This window comes from Paroedura picta, chromosome 12, assembly GCF_049243985.1.
Source record: "Paroedura picta isolate Pp20150507F chromosome 12, Ppicta_v3.0, whole genome shotgun sequence".
NCBI classification, from domain to species: Eukaryota; Metazoa; Chordata; class Lepidosauria; order Squamata; family Gekkonidae; genus Paroedura; species Paroedura picta.
The window spans coordinates 50,340,748-50,361,216 of NC_135380.1; the positions used below are offsets into that span (position 1 = coordinate 50,340,748).

Here is a 20,469-nt window from a genome sequence, read left to right on the forward strand (position 1 = left end):
GGCTGAGTGAAATCAAGTCTTCTTTATATATTGACATTTATTCTGTTGAATCTCTACTGTTAAAGTATGATGCAAACAACTTTGTGTCCTATATAGCAGTGGTCCCCAACCCCCGGTCCGGAGACCAGTACCGGTCCATGGATCAATCGGTACCAGGCTGCAGCTCACCTTTGGTGCTCTCCAGCGGCCACCATGGCTAGGGCTCCCCCTCGGCGTGGCACTGCGCAGCTGTTGATAGCAGCGCTCCCCAGCAGGCGGCAGGAAGTCAGGGGCACCAGCGGGAAAACAAGTGGAGCAGGGGCTCAGGCATCAATGTCCCTTGGCAAAAGCGTTGTCAAGCGTTGACCGGTCCCCAGTGATAAAAAGGTTGGGGACCACTGCTATATACACTTCATTTATACTCAAACTATCCCCCTACTGGGGACCCAAAGCAGCTCATGCTGTTCTCTCTTCCTTTTTATTCTCACTACTCTGAATAGTAGGTTAGGCTGAATATGTGAGACTACCCCAAGGCCACTCAGCAACTAAAATGGGCATTTGAATACAGGTCTCCCAAATCCTAGTCTAACACTCCAGTCATTACACCACATGGCTATCAGACCACCCAGAATTCTTCCCCTTATATTAGGTATGTCAGCTACCAACTTCCAGAAAGTTTCAGTTTATGCATACATTTATTTATCATTAGATTTTATTTATTTATTTTTATACTGCCCTTTCATATGGCTCAGGGCGGTTTACATATAACATCACAGGGAGATACATGAAACGAACTTAACATAACATAGTCACATACAACAACAACAATAATCCAGTAGTGGTTCTAAATAATTTCAGTGATCTTAAACAATAACAATATAACAGGAACGGTAACTTAGCTAAGGCCCCTAGAGAGGTCAGGCTGTTTCAGGCCATGGAGGGGGTGTCAGAGGGGGACCAACCCAAAATTCTGGCCTAAATTATTCTCCCCCAATTCTTGCAGCTTTGCTAGTTTCTGCTCACTGTCAATATAGATATGGGTTTTCTTACATTAACATTTTGGAATTATTTTGTATGAGTGATAATGTGGTGTAGTGGTTAAGAGCGGGAGCCTCTAAGCTATAAAACAGGGTTTGATTCCCCACTCCTTCTCCACATGAAGCCAACTGGGTGACCTTGGGCCAATCCCAGTTCTCTCAGAACTCTTTCAGCCTCACCTACCTCACAGGAAGTCATGGGGAGAGGAAGGGTAGGCGATATTAAGCCTCACTGAGACTCCTTTGGGTAGTGAAAAGCAGAGGACAGAAACCAACTCTTCTTATTGCTCATACTATGGACTTCTTTAGTAAGTTGCCCTGAATATTCTGTGAAACCAAAGGTATCATAAAGGCTTTTCTGAATAAGTAAAAGTGTCCATGCAGACACATACAAGTTATACAACATTTTTATATACAAGCCTATTTTTGTGATGAGCCCACCAGTAAGTATTAGAAAGGAGCTAGCTTTCTGCTTGCATGGAGTTGATTTTAAAATATCTACATATATACTAAGCACATAAGAATATCTATACTTGATCAATTCCATGGTCTATCTAGTGTAGAATTCTGTTTCACCTGTTGAGCTTTTGAAAACCTAAAGGGTCAACGAAGTACAGGGACGAAGTCCTTTCCTTGTTGTTGCCTCAGAGGTTTGCTGCTTCTGCCTCAAGATGTTACTTTTAGGCACAAAGGCAAGTAACCATTGGCAGACCCTTCCTGCATGAATCTGCTTAAGCCCCTTTAACACCACTGAAACTTCAGACCATCGCTACCTCCCCTGGCAGTGTACTCACTCACTGAATGAAGAAGAGTAGTTCTTTCTGTCCACCCTGCATCTATTACCCATCAATTTTACTGGATGCCCATAAATTCTAGGAGGAAGGAAGGAAGTTCTCTCTTTCCACATAATTATCTTCATTCCAGATATATTCCAGATACCAACAAGATTTTCAGAGTATGAGTTTTCAAGATCCAAAGCTCCTTTAGTCAGACACAATACAGTAGAAATCTAGATTTGAGCCTTTTAATCTTAATCAGAAGCGGGGAGGGATGTTGCACAAACTGTTATTATTTTTATTTATTAACCACCCTTTATCATAAGACTCAGGGCTGTCTACAATAAAATAAAACATAACATACAAAAGTAATTTATAACATTAAAACAAATATAAACAGTTGCATGATCTCCTCTCATGGGAGAGAAAGGGCTGCTTACAAAGATGATCCAGTGGGTTCTTCCCAGGAGACCAATAGGTGACATGGTTTTAGGTCTCATCCATAGGCCTGGCAGAACGGCTGTCTTACAAGCCCTCTGGAATTGCCTGAGATCCTGGAGGTATCCGATCTCAGTTGGCAGAGCGTTCCACCAAGAAGGCCCCAGCTGAGGCCAGTTTACTCTGTTTGGGGCTGGGGACAGACAGCTTGGCTCATCACTGGCCATTTTGGGAGCAGGAAGGCAGGCCAACAAGATTATATTAGAATCCATTTATCAACATCAAAACATGTCTACGGATGGTCATATCACCTGATCAATGTTCAACAAATTTTAAAACCACGTATAACATTAACTAACCCACCCATTCGGGAAACCCTGTTCGAAGCAGATTGTGCTGGCTAAATCTTAAAGGACGCCCAGGTGCGGGAGGCATATTGCAATCCGCTTAATTACCGCGCAGGAGGAGGACACGGAAGCAGAGAACGACCATCTACACGGAGACAAATCTCTCTTGTCCCCCTCCAGCCCCGCTGTTCTGAACATGTGAATTAACTGGAGTTTCTCACTCTGACCACGCTGGAAGCTTCCCTCTCGCCGGCCTCCGAGGCGCTCCTGGGCTCCACCCGAACGACGCCCTCCGCCCCACCGGCAGCGGCCCGCCCGCCCGCCCGCCCGCCCTTCTCGCACCTCGCCCGGGTCCCACTCCCGGCAGTAGATGAGCTGGCCCTTGCGGCTGCTGCGGAGGGCCTCCAGGGTCTCCATGCGGAACTGCTCCGACGGCATCTCCCGCTGCAGAGGAGGGCTCCGACCGGGAACCGAAAAAGCCCTCTCGCGAACCGCGGCCTCAGGAGGGACCGAAGCTCCCGCGCTCCTGGCCACGCCGCCTCTGCTTCCGGGTGAACCGGAAGCTCACCCTTGCAGAGCGCCTCAGGGCAACACCCCCTCCCCAATGAGTTCTCCAGGGACTTCCGGTCTATCCGTCTCCCTCCCGGAAAGAAGTCTCAGAATAGAGGCGGGACCTCGGCCAACCGTCACTTTCAAGTTCTATGTTGGTGTGGCGAAACGGTGGCTCTCTAGAGGGCCATGGACTGCGGGGCTCATGGGAATTGTAGTCCATGTTCCTCTGGAGAGACACTGTTTAGCAAGCAAAAAGGATAACACTAATATATATATATATATATATATATATATATATATATATATATATATATATATATATATATATATATATATATATATATATATATATATATATATATATATATATATATATATATATATATATAAATAAATAAAAAGGATAACACTAAAAATAGAATCCAATAGCACCTTTAAAATCAAACAAGATTTATTCAAGGCGGGAGCTTTCGGGTGCCATACAATAAACTGAGTGCTTGCACTCAAAAGCAGAGAGCCAGTTTGGTGTCGTGGTTAGGAGTGTGGACTTCTAATCTGGCATGCCGGGTTCAATTCTGCGCTCCCCCACATGCAGCCAGCTGGGTGACCTTGGGCTCGCCACGGCACTGATAAAACTGTTCTGACCGAGCAGGAATATCAGGGCTCTCTCAGCCTCACCTCCCTCACAGGGTGTCTGTTGTGGGGAGAGGAAAGGGAAGGTGAATGTAAGCCACTTTGAGCCTCTTTCGGGTAGAGAAAAGCGGCATCTAAGAACCAACTCTTCTGCAGTAACCTCAGGGCTCTCTCAGCCTCACCCACCTCACAGGGTGTCTGTTGTGGGGAGAGGAAAGGGAAGGCGACTGTAAGCCGCTTTGAGCCTCCTTCGGGTAGAGGAAAGCGGCATCTAAGAACCAACTCTTCTTCTTCTGCAGTAATCTCAGGGCTCTCTCAGCCTCACCCACCTCACAGGGTGGCTGTTGTGGGGAGAGGAAAGGGAAGGCGACTGTAAGCCACTTTGAGCCTCTTTCGGGTAGAGAAAAGCGGCATCTAAGAACCAACTCTTCTGCAGTAACCTCAGGGCTCTCTCAGCCTCACCCACCCCACAGGGTGTCTGTTGTGGGGAGAGGAAAGGGAAGGCGACTGTAAGCCACTTTGAGCCTCTTTCGGGTAGAGAAAAGCGGCATCTAAGAACCAACTCTTCTGCAGTAACCTCAGGGCTCTCTCAGCCTCACCCACCCCACAGGGTGTCTGTTGTGGGGAGAGGAAAGGGAAGGCGACTGTAAGCCACTTTGAGCCTCTTTCGGGTAGAGAAAAGCGGCATCTAAGAACCAACTCTTCTGCAGTAACCTCAGGGCTCTCTCAGCCTCACCCACCTCACAGGGCGTCTGTTGTGGGGAGAGGAAAGGGAAGGAGACTGTAAGGAACTTTGAGCCTCCTTTGGGTAGAGAAAAGCGGCATATAAGAACCAATTATTGTGAAGCTCCTGCCGTGAATAAATCTTGGTTGGCCTTAAAGGTGCCACTGGACTCCAGTGCTACTTCACACCAACAAGGCTACCCACTTGAACTTTTCCCTCAAGCCAGTGGTCACTCCATCTTATTTTAAGTGCCCTCACTACTGACTAGGAATATATTCCTGCCCTTCCAAACCATTTCCAGGTTAGAGTCAGAATTTATTGGCACCACCCAAAGATTAAATGATCCAGCTAAGAGGTGGGAAAGCGGAGAGTTACACTGTTTTATTCCAGTTTTAATGGTGACTTTATAGTTCGGCGTAAGTGGCATGTATGGTGTGAACTGCCCTGAGCCTTCTCGCAGGAAGGAGCAGTCTATAAAACAAATTAAGGCCCATCGAGGATATCTTCAGCTATTTTTTAGAAAGACCCCTAAGGAGAATGGACACACACACATGTGAAGGACATGCATCTGGTGATGGCCTACATCAGTGGTCCCCAACCTTTTTATCACCGGGGCTGCTCAACGCTTGACAATTTTACTGAGGCCCAGGGGGGGTAGTCTTTTGCTGAGGGACGTCACCACCGCCTGAGCCCCTGCTCCACTTGCTTTCCCGCCGGCGCCCCTGACTTCCCGTCGCCCATTGTGGGGCGCTGTTAGTAGCAGCTGCGCAGTGCGACGCCAAGGGGGAGCCCCAGCCATGGCGGCCGCCAGAGAGCACCAAAAGTGAGACAACGGCAGAATGGCAGGGCAGCCCCCGAGGCAGCAGCCGGGGAGGAGGGCGAGGAGGAGCCACGGCCCGGTACTGACTGATCAACGGACCAGTACCAGTCTCCGGACTGGGGGTTGGGGACCACTGGCCTAGATAATGTATCTGAGGAAGTGCACGTGCAAACTTTTCCCTGAGGAAAACTTTGTTGGTCTTAAAGGTGCCCCTAGACTCTAAATTTGTTCCTCTATAATGTGCAAGCCCCCACTGTTGTCACAGTGGGCAATACTGATTTTGAAATAGATATCAGCTCATCGACCTCCAAGCAGGGCCTGGAGTTCCCAGAATTACAACTGATCTCCAAGCTACATAGAACAATCCCCCTGAAGAAAATGGCTGCTTCAGAGGGCAAGCTCTGTGGTATATCCTAGATCAGGGGTAGTCAACCTGTGGTCCTCCAGATATCCATGGACTACAATTCCCATGAGCCCCTGCCAGGAAATGCTGTCAGGGGCTCATGGGAATTGTAGTCTATGAACATCTGGAGGACCACAGGTTGACTACCTCTGTCCTAGATCAAAGTCCCCCAACTTTTGTGTCACCTACTTAACACCTTTTCTGGCTCCTGCCTAATGTTATTTAAGTGGGCAAGGCCAGATAAGGCTTTTGCTCAGGAAAGCTTCTGAATGACTACCGAAGATTTGGTTGCCTGTGCTGATTTTTTTACATGTAGCTGCTACTAGAGTGCAAGGATCCACACTGTCTTACTAAAGTTAAATCTTTGACAATCATTTTGTCGCTGTCTCTGCCTCCTGTGGAAGCCTTTTGGTCAGCCAGTTTGTTGCTGTGGCCATGCTGTGTCAGAATTCCAGATGTGGCTACAGGCTCAAAAGGCTGGGGATCCCTGCCATAGATTGCAGATGAAGTTCCTCCCCAAATTTTGCCTACCATAGGCACCACCCCAAATATCCACTCATTTTTCAGGCTAGAGACCAATAGTCAGCCACATTATAAAATCCCTTTGTTTATGTGATACAGGGTAAAAAAGGACTACAATGATTCACAGATTAGTCTGTCTTTCTTGGCATGGGGCAGATCTTGGTTTCAGATATTTCCTTATTATATGGCATGCACAATATAGCCAGGCAATCCTAAGATTGTCTGGCTGCCAGGCAAGGGATGTTTGGAGGTGGTTTGCCATTGCTTGCCCCTGCATCACAATTCTGGTGTTCCTTGAACCCTTCCAAGTGCTAGCCAACCTTGCTTATCTTGAGCTATCCAGGCCGGGTTGGGTTCAGAGAAATAATGGTTTCCTCTGTCTCAACCATGAGTACTGCAGAATCACAGGAAAAGAAAGGTCTTTCCTGACTGCTATAAATAGTTATGTGATCCTTAATTTTCTTCTGATAGTTCCAAGCTCCTAAAATACACTGGTCATTAAGTGCCCCATTTTGTTGATTGTACTGGTTACACATAATCCTCCTTGAGTTCCTGTGAGAGTGGATAATGAATATAAGTAACAAATCCTGCTACAGATGCGTGAAATGTCCTGAACATTGCTGAGTTATGGCCCAGTTCTCTCTAAATGTATCCCAGTGTGCATGGAACTATTTAGCTCCGTTCTTTTCAAATCAAAGTAACTATGGCTCTCCAGTATCTCAAGGGGGGGAAGGGGGGGTGTCTAAAAGCCCTGCTGAGTCTTGCTGTTTTTAACTTGGGAAGGCTATAAAGCCGGCACCTTCGAAAAGTATCTTCTGCACCACTAATAGCCCCCCCCCCAAGGTCTTCATACATGTGAGCATTACCATTAGGATTATTATTAGGATGATATAGTTGGTGTAGGAACTTTTTATTGCTAAGAACTCCAAATCATCATCACTAGAAGGGAAACAGAACTCCAGAAAACCTAAGGTCCCTTTATGTTGGTGTGACCGGGTGATGCTCTGGCAAAACAAACGGACTCCATGATTCTGTCTTCCTATGTAACTGGATTGTGTGCACAGTAGAAGCCTATCTCCATCACTAAACTCCATTAGGATTGATGTAAGACATGCAGTTCTGGTTGGGGACAGTCAAGTTCTGGTTTCATATACATTTCAAGTCTGACCCCAATGATTTCATTTCCCTTATGTTAGCTGAATACCAATCATCTGTGACTAAGACATATTGATCTTAAAACACATTAAATCTACAGGAGTCTCTTCAGACTCCTTGTATTCGCTACTTGAAAAAGTCTGCATTTGATTCAATGAAATGCAGACTGCTATACACAGAACGACAAGAACATCGCAGTAAGGCTAGAAATAGCTGTTTCCTGATGAGCCTGGGGACCATACCAGGTTCTTTGTTTTTATCATTTTACCATCCTGCAACAACGCAAAGGTTTTATGCTAGAACTAATGCTTTACCTTCTGCCATGTTATATGGGGGATTTCAACAAATCCCATTTTCAGCTAGGCTTTGGGGACAATGCTGTATAGAATCAATTACACATCTGTTTTTTTCCATTGTCCATTTTATTTAATTAAATAAAATTAACATGGAACAATTAGATTAAAATGGGTCCCACCTGCTGATTGGAGTTAAAAGTGAGTCCTCTGTCTGCAAAGACAGAAGATGAATGTTCCATTTGGAGAGAGGGGGAATCCAGAACAGGCTCTTAAAACTATTATAAGCTCTGAGCAAGTGTTAATTAAACAAATGGCATGTTTTCCATTGTGTCTAAGAACTGAAAATATTTGTAAAGAGGTCTAAACACAGAAATAAGCCACACAAACAAATCTGCTATACTTCAAATATTTATCATAGCACCACTTTCCATTTCTTCTTTTAAAAAATCATACATAACTCTGAAACACTTTTTAAAAAAAACTCACGCAAATTTCATCAGTTGACTCATACATAAATATATGTACTAAAAAATGCAAAAAGCACAATAGTTGGCTGATTTTTATCCAACACCAATCATAAAAACCACTTATTCAGGAGCAAATTGACAGGACATAAATACTAGGGGGAGAGAAAGAGTTATTGTTTAGCAAAAACAGAAAATACAGGAGAGTGTGAAAGCCACCCAGGTGTTGCCTTGGCAAAGAAGCAATCTGCACTCAACAGTCCTATAACCCTCCCCCCATAAACCCTATGATAAGAATCAACATGTCAGCCACTGGAAACAAAAGGTTTAGCCAAAATACCTGTAAGATCACACCCACCTACACATGGACATCTGAAACAGAACAAAAATAATCCAGTGACATAACCAAACACTTTCATTGCTTATCACAAACTTACTCATTAGCGACCGGTGAACCAACAGGATGACATGGATCTGTAAAATGGACCCCACAAGCCCCTTTGACAGGGCAGACGGTCAAACCTTTCTCTTCAAAAGTGCTATTTCTCTGCAAATACTTGTTTCCCACAATGGTTAACAGTTACACACTTTGAACCGACAATTCCCCCACTGGAATAACTGGAATAAGTATGCCAGGGAAGGCAATGGTCTGAATGCAGGGCCCCACACGCTAGTCCACCCCAAAGCAGGCCACTAGAAGACACAGCCTTGAGGCGGTTCGCAGTTCTGTGGACAGTGGGTTAAAAATGATCCCATTTGTGCTGCAACTGACAAACGTGATTTTGGAAGTTTAAGGAATCCTGATGAAGGCAGCCATAAAACATTGGCAAAGATACAAGCTGATTAAAATTTTCCGAGTTACCCTCCACGGTAACTATAATCAGTGTAAGGCACTGGAAGATTGCTTTTCATACAGCTCCTGAAGCAGCTCAGCCCTCGACGTCCTCATCCCATTAGACTTTCAGTCCTAAGTACAAAAGGTGCATCTTGAACAAACAACCCAATAAAGCCCCTGAGCTAAACTACCTGTCCATTTTGGTAAGCAAGATATGGCTTAATAGTAGATCTCTCCCCAGCTTCTGTACTTGGGCTTGCAGCAACGGGGTTCTGGCTTGAGGGGCAGGGCACGGTTGGCATCAGATGGGTGATCGGGGACGGATTGGGGAGCTTGTCAAGGCACTGTCTCCAAAGACGTTGGCATAAGAGGACTTGAGAAACTGGACATAGTTGTGCATGCTGCGATTGGTGCTCTCTGATTGTTCCAAGCGGTCCTTCAGGTCCTGGAGGCGGCTTTCGTATCGACGCTCTGCCTGCAGGAGGAGAAGCAAAGGGTTGGAAAAAGGCTCAGGTCTAGCCAAGGCATTCCATTTTCATGCCAGCTCCTCATTGCAACTCACACTCAAGAAGCCGCCATCTGCTATGGGTTGTGCAGGCTCAGAAGGATGCAGGAAAAGAGGTGCAGAACTACTAATGCCTTATTTACACGCCACCTTCTGAGCCCACACAATTCCGTTTTCTTTGTATATCTCCCTCCCCTCTCACAATCCTTCACAGCCTAGGATCTCTATAGCAGGAGTCCTCCACATGGCACATGCTGACACCTTTCTGGGCACTTGCCAAGTGGCTTTAGACAATGGAAGGGGCTAGGTGGGACTTGTGTCCAGGTCATGTAAAGGGAATAGCCAGGTTAGATGCCTGCAAAATGGAAGATGAGGGATTCTAACTAGAGCTCAGTATTTCGTGCTTATTTCGTGCAGGCATAAAACTTTTTAAAACGTTAACCAGTTTGGTGTAGTGGTTAGGAGTGCGGACTTCTAATCTGGCAAGCCGGGTTCGATTCTGCACTCCCCCCACATGCAGCCAGCTGGGTAACTTTGGGCTCGCCACGGCACTGATAAAACTGTTCTGACTGAGCAGTGATATCAGCGCTCTCTCAGCCTCACCTACCCCTCAGGGTGTCTGTTGTGGGGAGAGGAATGGGAAGGCGACTGTAAGCCGCTTTGAGCCTCCTTTGGGTAGAGAAAAGTGGCATACAATAACTCTTCTTCTTCTTGACTTTTAAAGGCATCCTGTTGAAACAGCTTTTGCCTCAAATGTTGAAGAGGTGTCAATTATGCACAGCCTTATTCCCTGACATTGTGTAGTTGGTTCCACCTCCTGCAGCAGCCATTTTGAGGCTGCCTCCCCTCCACCCTGGGTCAGAATTCCAAAGGTGCCTGCAAGATAAGAAAGGTCAAGGTCATCTGGATTAAGGGAAATTTATAGAGCAGGGTGAGGGGACCAAACTGTGGGTCTCTGGATGTCCATGGACTACAATTCCCATGACCCCCTGCCAGAATGGTGCTGGAAGGGGCTCATGGGAATTGGGAGTCTATGGACATCTGGAGATCCAGTTTGGCCACCCCTGTAATAGTGTGTCACGTGGAGGAAGTGACATCACATTTTCCCGAAATTCCACCCACAAAATCTCCCAAGGAGAGTCCTTCCTCTCCATTCTCCAGCTTCTAACAGGGGAACACAAAGCAGCCTGTCTCCTCCAACCCCTGACACTGAGACCAAATCCAGCTCAGCTGACACTCAGCTCCCCAAAGACTGTTTCTATTGGGCAGTTTTTTAAAGTTCCCTATGAGCTGCTTTGGTAGCCAATTGAGGCTGAAAAGTGGGATAAAAAAATGACAAACGCTGCAGAAGAATATGGAAACTTGCAAAGCTTGTAAGATATGACAAGAGCTTGCCCAATTCCTTACATCAGGGTTTTGTGAAACCCTGGGGTTTCTTGACAGCCCTGGAAGGGTGTCCTAAGTGGGTGGGAGTTAATTTTTAATTTTTTTTAAAATTTGTTAAACATTTATTGGGTGATATGACCATATATGGCTATGCTGATCTACCCACCCGTCCCACAATGGCCAATGATGGGCCTGGACAGGGTGGAAGGGGAGGGGCCTTGGTTGGGTGTGTACACAGCCATGCTTCCTAACTGTATTCTGCATGATCACGCCACTTCTGGGGTTTCTTGAAGCTTGAAGAATGTCTCAGAGGTTTCTCAATCATAAAAAAGTTGAGAAAGCCTGTCTGAATCAATCAAACGTGACCCCTACAAAGGCACACTGAAGCTATCACCTGCCACGGGTTGGACAATGACCATTCCTGGGACTAAACAAAAGAGAAAAGATGCACAAAATCTTCTGTAACATAAAATGGTAAAGGGTTGGTGGGAGGAGCTGGGACACATTGCATTCCTGATTGGCCCTCTGTCCAATGAATGGCCAGTCAGGTAGGCTGTCCCGCCCCTGGCCGCATCCCTCTCCAATGCCAGCCTGCTCTACTCGACTGACTGCAAGAGGTAAGGCAGCTAAGGAGCATGAGCTGGGAGGGAGGGGGTGGAGCCCTGGCTTCACTGGCACATGGGGGGGGGGAATCTGTGACCCCCACCAGGGTTCCCTGCACCCCAAAAAGTCTTGCCGAGGCCCCTCCAGGCTAATAAATGGGTGCTTCTTTGCACAACAGCATCTTGAAACCAAGGTATTAGGGCAATGCAATCAGGGAAGGCAAAATCTGCTTTATTTTATCTAAACTGTTTCTGGTGCTGCCATTCCAAACAATCAGGGTCCAGAAAGCAGCAGACATAAAGACATTTTGACCAATCTAAAAGATTCCATTAAGGAGTTCACAGTGGCATAACATGGATCCCCGCTCCTCTGTTTTATCTGCCATGAAAACGCTGGAGGGCGGGCTTCCGGTGGAACTTCCACTCCAGCTGGCTGGCTCCCTATCAACGGAGCTTCTTCGTGTTAGAGAATGCAGGTAAAAACTCTTTAACCTGCAAATTAGAATTCTCCAGTACAAAGGAGAAGCGACGGGGGAGCTCCAGTGCCTGATAAAGGTGAAAGCTGTGAAGGAGAAACAGTCTTAGTGACTGTAACCCGAGAGCAGAATTTCATTCGTGGCAGAAGAAAAAGAACTCCCTATCAACACGAAAGACCCTGAGGGGACTGAGGCTGGAGCGACCTTTCATTTCCTGAAGCTAGGTGATTAAACAATTGAAATGTAAAGTGGAGGCTGTATTGTTGAAGAATCTTTCTAACTCCTCTGAGCTAGATTCTTATTTCCCCGAAGGCTGATTGAAACACCCCACCCCTCATTAAGACGCTGAAGGAGAAACTGAAGAGGGGAAGGGAAAGCTGATGTATAAAGTCACAGACGCTACAGAATATTTTTGTTGTTGCCTTATTAACTTTTGAACAGTGTTACTACTTATCTAAAAGGAATAATGACTCCCAGGGAAAAAAAGGAGGTACAAATGCAGTTTGCTGTCTCCATGCCAGATAAAGTGAATATGCAGGAGATGATGACAAAATTAACACAAATGACTGAGACTTTAAATGACATGAATAGAAAAGTAAATAAAATTGATGAAGACAAGCAATATTAAACAGGAGACAGCAAAGATTTCAAGGCTGGAACATGGCATATCTCAACTAGTAGAAGACTTTAAAATTGTCAATGAAAAACTGGAAAGTCTAGAAGATAGGATGGAAAGCCTGGAGAATGAGAAGGAGAATGAAAATCAAGAAAGAACGTGGATAGAAGTGAAACAAAAGGAAAGACTTTTAAGACTGCGCTCACTGCAAGAGCTGGAAGGAGAAGATACATATAGAAGAGTAGTTAATATTTTGTGTGAGATGTTGGGGAAAAATGAGGGAGAAATGAAATTGGAGGTGGATGAAATTTTTCGTGTAAACTCAAAATATGCTAAAGAAAGAAATCTGCTAAGAGACATTCTTATAAGTTTTGTTAAGAAATCTATACGGGATGCTATACTTCATGCACATTATGAGGTTCCAAGTGGATGGGAAGGAAATTATTTTGTTGAAGGAAATGCCACCAAAGATTTTGAAATTGAGAAAGGAATACAGTTTTATAACTGAAGTGTTGAAAAAAAAAATAGGATATATTTTAAATGGGAAATACCAGAAGGTATTTCATTCCAATTTAAAAGTAAGGAAGTTAAGATCAAAGACAAACAGAAAGCAAGAGACTCCCTAAAGAAACATAAAAAAGAGCTGAATTAAAATATTGGTCTGTTTGTAACAGAGCAAAACTAACTTACTTGTGTTGTGTAATAAAGATATGAATATAATAACTTGGAATGTGAATGGTTTAAATGACCCCAAAAAACGTAAAAGAGTGTTCCAATTTTTGAAAAGGGGGAATTTCCAAATAATCTGCTTATAGGAAACACATATAAAGGAATTGGTTAAAAATATTTAGTTAATATGAATTTGGGTTTAGATTTTGTGTCAGCAATGAAAAAGGAAAAGAAAAATGGTGTTGTGTTATATGTTAAGGAACAATTGAAACCATGTTTAATAAAATCTGATAAAGATGGAAGATATATAATGTTAGAAGTGGAAATAAATGGCATCAAAACATTGGTGGTAGGGACATATGCTCCAAATGAAGGTAAAAGTACATTTTTTGAGAATTTGGCCTGTGAAATGTCAAATTTATTATACTCTAGTGTTATTTTAATGGGGGACTTAAATGGGGTAACTGAACCTAAATTAGATAAGAGATTAAGCAATGGGAATACTGGAAGAGAACGAGGGAAGTTACCATTGAGTTTTTTTTATTTGGTTGATAATTGGGGATTGGTGGATGTGTGGAGGAATAATAATAGAACTATGCAAGACTTTACCTTTTTTTCTGAGAGACATAGTTCATGGTCCAGATTGGATATGATTTGGGTTACAAAAGATATTGTTTTAGATGTAAGAAAAATTGAGATACTACCGGGATTAATATCAGATCATAGACCTGTACTAATGAGCTTGAAGTCAAAGAGAAGGAAAAGTAATCAAAGATGGCGAATGATGGATAGTCTACTATTACATGAAGAAGTTGTGAAAGATTGTAAAGAGAAACTAAAAGACTTCTTTGAACTAAATATGCAGGATATTAAATGAAAATGGTGTGGGATACAAGTAAAGCCTACATGAGGGGGCTATTGATATCCCACAGCTGTAAATTAAAAAAGCTTAAAGATCACGAAAGGCAGAAATTAGAAAAGGCAATAAAAAACAAAGAAAAAATGTTGTTGGAAAAACCAAAAGGTAAAAATGCTCTACAACAATAAAAGCTATTAAGAAAACAACTGGAACTCTTAGAGGTGGCCAGATTAGGTGAACAGTTAAAGTAAAACAACAATATTTTGAACTGGGAAATAAACCAGGCAGATGGCTCGCTTGGAAATTAAAGAAGAAACAACAAAATAAATTGATTACAGCCCTAAAGAAAGATGGGAATATATTACTGGAGGATGAAAAAATTAAACAAGGTTTTTTTGAATTTTATTTAAAATTATATGAGAAGCAGGACATCTCTAGGGAGAAAAGAGAGAAATACTTAGAAAAACAGAATATCTTGAAATTGGACTCAGAACAGTTAGAATTATTAAATCAGCCTATAAATTCAGAGGAAATTATAAACACAATTAACAATCTAAAAGATGGTAAAGCTCCGGGACCTGATGGGTTATCAAGTGCATATTATAAGGTTTTTAAAGAAGAAATATTAATAGCTTTAAAGGAGACAATGAACAAGATTATAATTGATGGCATCCCAGACTCCTGGAAAGAGGCACATATTACGGTTATACCTAAACTGGAGACAAATGAGGTGCAATATTTTAGGCCTATTTCTTTAGTAAATATAGATTATAAAATCTTTACTAATATACTGGCTAATCGGCTGAAAGGGATACTGGTTAAGATAATACATGAAGACCAGGCGGGTTTTCTGCCTGGTAGACAAGTTAGAAATAATATAAGGATAATACTAAATGTTATCGAATATTACCAACTGAGACGGGATAAACAACTGGCTTTATTCTTTATCGATATGGAAAAGGCTTTTGATTCTGCTGATTGTTTTATTTAGCTTACTTGAAAGGATGGAATGTGGTGGAACATTTATAAATTGGATAAGGGAGATTTATAAAGAACAATGGGCAAAAGTAATAGTAAATGGTGAGCTTACAGAGAAATTTAATATTCAGAAGGGAACACGGCAAGGTTGCCCACTCTCACCCTTACTTTTTATCATGGCTCTAGAAGTCTTTAATCAAGACATAAGAGAAGACAAAAATATTACAGGTCTGAAAATTAAACAACAGACCTTTAAATTGAGGGCCTATGCAGATGATTTAATATTGATTTTGGAGGATCCTTTAGATCAGGGGTAGTCAAACTGCGGCCCTCCAGATGTCCGTGGACTACAATTCCTAGGAGCCCCTGCCAGCGAATGCTGGCAGGGGCTCCTGGGAATTGTAGTCCACGGACATCTGGAGGGCCGCAGTTTGACTACCCCTGCTTTAGATTGTATAGATGTGGTATTAGGCAAGCTTAAAGATTTTGAAGAGGTAACTGGTTTAAAAATAAATAAAACCAAATCAAAAATAATTGTGAAAAATATGGATAAGGAGAAAAAGAAAGGTTTAGAAGGGAAAACAGGATGTCAAATAGTTAAAACTTATAAATATTTAGGTATCAATATTGCTAGCACAAACTTGAGTCTAAAGGTAAAGGTAAAGGTATCCCCTGTGCAAGCACTGAGTCATGTCTGACCCTTGGGGTGACGCCCTCTAGCGTTTTCATGGCAGACTCAATACGGGGTGGTTTGCCAGTGCCTTCCCCAGTCATTACCGTTTACCCCCCAGCAAGCTGGGTACTCATTTTACCGACCTCGGAAGGATGGAAGGCTGAGTCAACCTTGAGCCGGCTGCTGGGATTGAACTCCCAGCCTTATGGGCAAAGCTTTCAGACGGCTGCCTTACCACTCTGCGCCACAAGAGGCTCATATCTTGAGTCTATTCCAGGATAATTATGAGAAACTATGGACAGAGGTCAAAAAAGATTTTAAAAAATGGGAGACTCTCAATTTATCTTTTATGGGTAGAATATCCGCTATAAAGATGAATATCTTGCCAAAAATTTTGTATTTGTTTCAGAATATTCCAATTATTAAATCGGATAAGCCATTCAGAATTTGGCAGAGGGATTTGGCAAGTTTTGTTTGGAGAGGGAGAAAACCTAGAATAAAAATGAAAATTCTTTATGATGCTAAAATGAGGGGAGGACAGGCATTACCAAATTTAAGGATGTATTTTGATGCATGTAGTCTGGTTTGGATAAAGGAATGGATAGTTTTAAGAGATCAGAGATTATTAACATTAGAAGGTGCAGGCTTGAGGTTTGGTTGGCATGCATATTTATGGTACGAAAAAGAGAAAGCAAATAAACAATTTTTACATCATGTTATAAGATTTGCTTTATTTAAGGCTTGGAATAAGTATAAAAGAAAATTATATTCTAAAATCCCTTTATGGTTGTCACCACAGGAAGCTCTGTTCAGAGGGCAAGTAACATCAGAAACTAAATGGTTAAATTATAAGGATATAAGTGAGACTTTTAATCAAGAAGGAATAATGCAGTTTAAAATTAAATCTCACGAGAAATTAGCGCAACAATATAAATATGTAGACTGGTGGCTATATAGACAGATTAAGGAGATATATGAAAGGGATAGGAAGCTATGGGAATTTGAAGTAGAAAAATCACAACTAGAGTTATATTTATGTAAAGATGATAATCATTTAATCAAGAAGATGTATGAATTATGTTTATACTGTACACGGAAGATGAGATGGTTAAAGATTTTATGATTGTTTGGGCAAGGAATCTTGGTCATAACATTCCATTGGAAACCTGGCAAAAAATGTGGAGTAAAGATCTGAAATTTACGAACAGTTATTATATTAAGGAAAACTATTATAAAATGCATTACTGTTGGTACATGACTCCGCACAAATTATCAAAAATGAATAAAAGCCTATCAGACAAATGTTGGAAATGCGGGGAAGTGAGAGGGACAATGTTCCATATGTGGTGGACATGCAAAAGAGTAAGACACTTCTGGCAGGATATCCACAAAGAAATCTCAAAAATCTTTAAGGACTCCATAGCTCTAAATCCTGAAGCTTATCTTTTAGGTTTTCTGGTAAATGAAAAAGATAAAAAATATGGAGAGTTATTTAGATATTTGACAACGGCGGCAAGGATAGTCTAGGCAAAAAAATGGAAGTTAAAAGACACGCCCACCATATTTGATTGGCAGTTGAAAACATTGGAAATTGCTTAGATGGCAAAACTTATGTCGAAGATAAACTAATAACGGACTTTAAGACAAAATGGAACTTATGGATAGAGTATATTAGAAAAAAGTACAGTTGTGGATTTATGACTATTGGTTATGATTTATAATTTATAAGGGGAAATGAGAATGGATTGAAATTTTGTACAGGAGAATTAATGGGTTTTTCTTGTATATTCTTTAACAAATACAGTTGGAAGTTATTATTTATAAATGTAATATAATCTATTAACATGTAATTTTGGAGATGGCTAAATGTATTTTTCTTGTAATGGATTATAAATAAAATTTGAAATTATTAAAAAAAAAAAAGAAGAAAATGCTGGAGGGCGTCACCCCAAGTGTCAGACATGACTTGGTGCTTGCACAGGGGATACCTTGACCTTTAATGCTCAGAAAAAAAGCTCCCCCATACGATTTGCTTTTTCTGTTCTGGCAAACTGATCTAAGGTAAAGGTAAAGGTAAAGGTACCCCCTGTGCAAGCACCAAGTCATGCCTGACCCTTGGGGTGACGCCCTCTAGCATTTTCATGGCAGACTCAATACGGGATGGTTTGCCAGTGCCTTCCCCAGTCATTACCGTTTACCCCCCAGCAAGCTGGGTACTCATTTTACCGACCCCGGAAGGATGGAAGGCTGAGTTAACCTTGAGCCGGCTGCTGGGATTGAACTCCCAGCCTCATGGGCAGAGTTTTCAGATGGCTGCCTTACCACTCTGCGCCACAAGAGGCTCTTAAACTGATCTACCACCTCCCAAAAGACTCCCCTTAATGTGCAGACAGAGGGCTAAATCCGGCCACCCTCCAAATAGCCTTGTGCCAACTTAACTGATTATTCCTCCAGTGAATGAGCCACTTAAGTGGTAGAAAGGCTCCTCAGACTAGAGACTTAGACTTGAGCATACTTGGAAGTAGAAAGATTTTTAATAACACAAATCAGCTTTGCCCAGTGGAGCTGCAGGATTCCTCCCGCCCCCCCAAGTCCATGGCAGGGCACTCACATCCTCTTTGCCCCTCCGCAGCTGATTCATCTCCGTCTTCGTTCGGCTCAGCTGGGTCTCCAAATCCAGAATCTTGGACTGGGCTGTTCTCTCTCTTGATGCTGCTCGGTCCTTGGTTTGCTCTAGCTGCAGGCAGAGTCAAGACCAACAAGGGCTGATTTATTTGCCAACAGTATTCCCTGTAAAGCTTTGGAAAGTGGTCTGTGCTCGTATCCAACAGTTACCCTTAAGCACAAGGCTAAAAACATTCCCCTCGGTTTCCCCTGCTTTTGCAAAAGATGCCCGTCTGGTGCCATCTTCATCAACTCTTAAGGGCAGAGCAAAGCTAGGTTCAGGTTCTTCTGGCAGAACTCCTACTACTGGTTCTTTATCATGTGTTAATGCAGAAAGGGGAACATGGTACAAAATGCACCTTTCTGCCCACCCTATCCACAGCTCCTTTCCCATAAAACAAACGAGGTACTAACCTGCCTCTTGGCATCATCGATGGCCATCTCCAGCTGGCGTGCCAAGGAGCCACACTCCCGGGTTTTCTCCTCTAGTCGCAGCTGGGACTGATGGATCGACTCCTCCCTTTTGGCAATGACCTGGAGGAATTCTATGTTCTGAGCACTTGTTGCTTCGAGCTTCCTAAATTGCAATAAAAGCAAGAGAGTCACACGCACGCATGCAGAGTGAACAAGCATGGTTTGGCTTCATCAAGGCCCAAGAGTTAAAAGATCCCACAGATCCTGGGTGTGGTCAGTGGTTGTCCTCACCCCTCCAAAAACTTCTGCCAGAGCAAAGGAAGCTCAAAGCCACATTTCTAGTAGTAGATCTAGTAGGATCTTGGCTACAGCCCCCTTAGCTAAAGTTGCCAAAAGCAAGAGTAGCATGAGGAAATGAAGGCAGATACTCAGTTGCTGAGCACTGCATGCACTTTGCACAATGGTTGTCCTCACGCCTCCAAAAACCTCTGCAGGAGTCACCGGCTTTGGAATTGTACCAGGACTATTCCAGCAATGTGGATAAGAGGTGGAGGTATAAAGGGGGCTCAGGAGAACAAAGGAAAGGTTGAAGGAACGGGCTATATTGAACCTTTTGAAAACTGAGGGGAGATACAAGTGCATTCTTTAAACATCTGAAGAGCTGCCATATACAAAGGACAAGAGGAAACCTAATGGGTCCAAATGAGAAGAGGATAGATTGGGGGGATGGGGACTGATTGTGTCCTTGTAGCAGTTTTGCATTTAACGTAAGAGGACTAGAGAGGATGCAATTGCTCTGTTTCAGGCTGTGGAACCAGGCTGGTCAGCAAAGCAGCTAATTACTTTCTTCTCCTTCTTTTCTTCTCCTTCTCCTTCTCCTCCTCCTTCTTCTTCTTGAGGAACTAAAAGGAACTTCAAGAGGAACTAAGAAAGAAAAGGGAAATGTTCAGGACATGGAGGGAAGGACAGAGCTCTAAAGAAGAGTACCTACAGGTTACTACGCACTGTAGATCAATCATCAGAAAGGCCAAAGCTGAGAGTGAGCTAAGATTGGCCAGGGAAGCCCATTGTAACAAGAAAAGATTTTTCTGTTATGTGAGGAGCAACGTAAAATAAAGGAGGCAATAGGCCCACTGTTGGGTGCGGATGGACAAACTCTAACAGAAGATGCAGAGAAAGCAGAAAGGCTTAGTGCCTATTTTACATCTGTTTTTTCCCACAGGTCAAAGGGCTTAGGCACATCTAGAGATGGCAGTAGCCAAAGGATAATGTTTGGGTGGCAGGTTGACATGGATAGAGAGGTTGTCGAGAGGCATTTAGCTGCACTGGATGAGTTCAAATCCCCTGGGCCAGATGAAATGCACCCGAGAGTGCTCAAAGAACTTTCCAGAGAACTTGCACAACCCTTGTCCATCATCTTCGGGACCTTTAAGGACTGGAGATTTCCCGGAGGACTGGAAGAGAACAAACATTATTCCGATCTTCAAAAAAGGGAGGAAGGATGACATGGGAAACTACAGACCAGTGAGTCTGACCTCTGTTGTGGGGAAGATAATGGAGCAGATATTAAAGGGAGCGATCTGCAAACATCTGGTGGACAATTTGGTGATCCAAGGAAGTCAGCATGGATTTATCTCCAACAGGTG

The 20,469-nt window shown here is 43.2% G+C and overlaps 2 protein-coding genes across 10 annotated transcripts in view; both read right to left on the reverse strand.

The window, feature by feature from the left end:
* The window catches only part of GLE1 (GLE1 RNA export mediator), a 36,446-nt gene extending 33,299 nt beyond the window's left edge, over nucleotides 1-3,147 (reverse strand). The window contains exon 1 of one of the 2 annotated variants that reach the window (XM_077306470.1): nucleotides 2,920-3,147. In XM_077306470.1, coding sequence (XP_077162585.1) covers nucleotides 2,920-3,015 — 96 coding nt within the window. In that variant the 5' untranslated portion in view covers nucleotides 3,016-3,147. Of the gene's footprint in view, nucleotides 1-168; nucleotides 2,822-2,919 lie in introns of those variants that run through there. The other variant, XM_077306471.1, reaches the window with a different exon arrangement.
* A 4,930-nt stretch (nucleotides 3,148-8,077) lies between these two features.
* Nucleotides 8,078-20,469, reverse strand: part of ODF2 (outer dense fiber of sperm tails 2) — a 49,454-nt gene continuing 37,062 nt past the window's right edge. For all 8 annotated transcript variants that reach the window (XM_077306705.1, XM_077306704.1, XM_077306708.1 and 5 more), the window contains 3 exons: nucleotides 18,824-18,986; nucleotides 18,357-18,482; nucleotides 8,078-9,456 (listed from right to left, as the gene is read on the reverse strand). In XM_077306705.1, coding sequence (XP_077162820.1) covers nucleotides 9,283-9,456; nucleotides 18,357-18,482; nucleotides 18,824-18,986 — 463 coding nt within the window. In that variant the 3' untranslated portion in view covers nucleotides 8,078-9,282. The remainder of the gene's footprint in view (nucleotides 9,457-18,356; nucleotides 18,483-18,823; nucleotides 18,987-20,469) is intronic.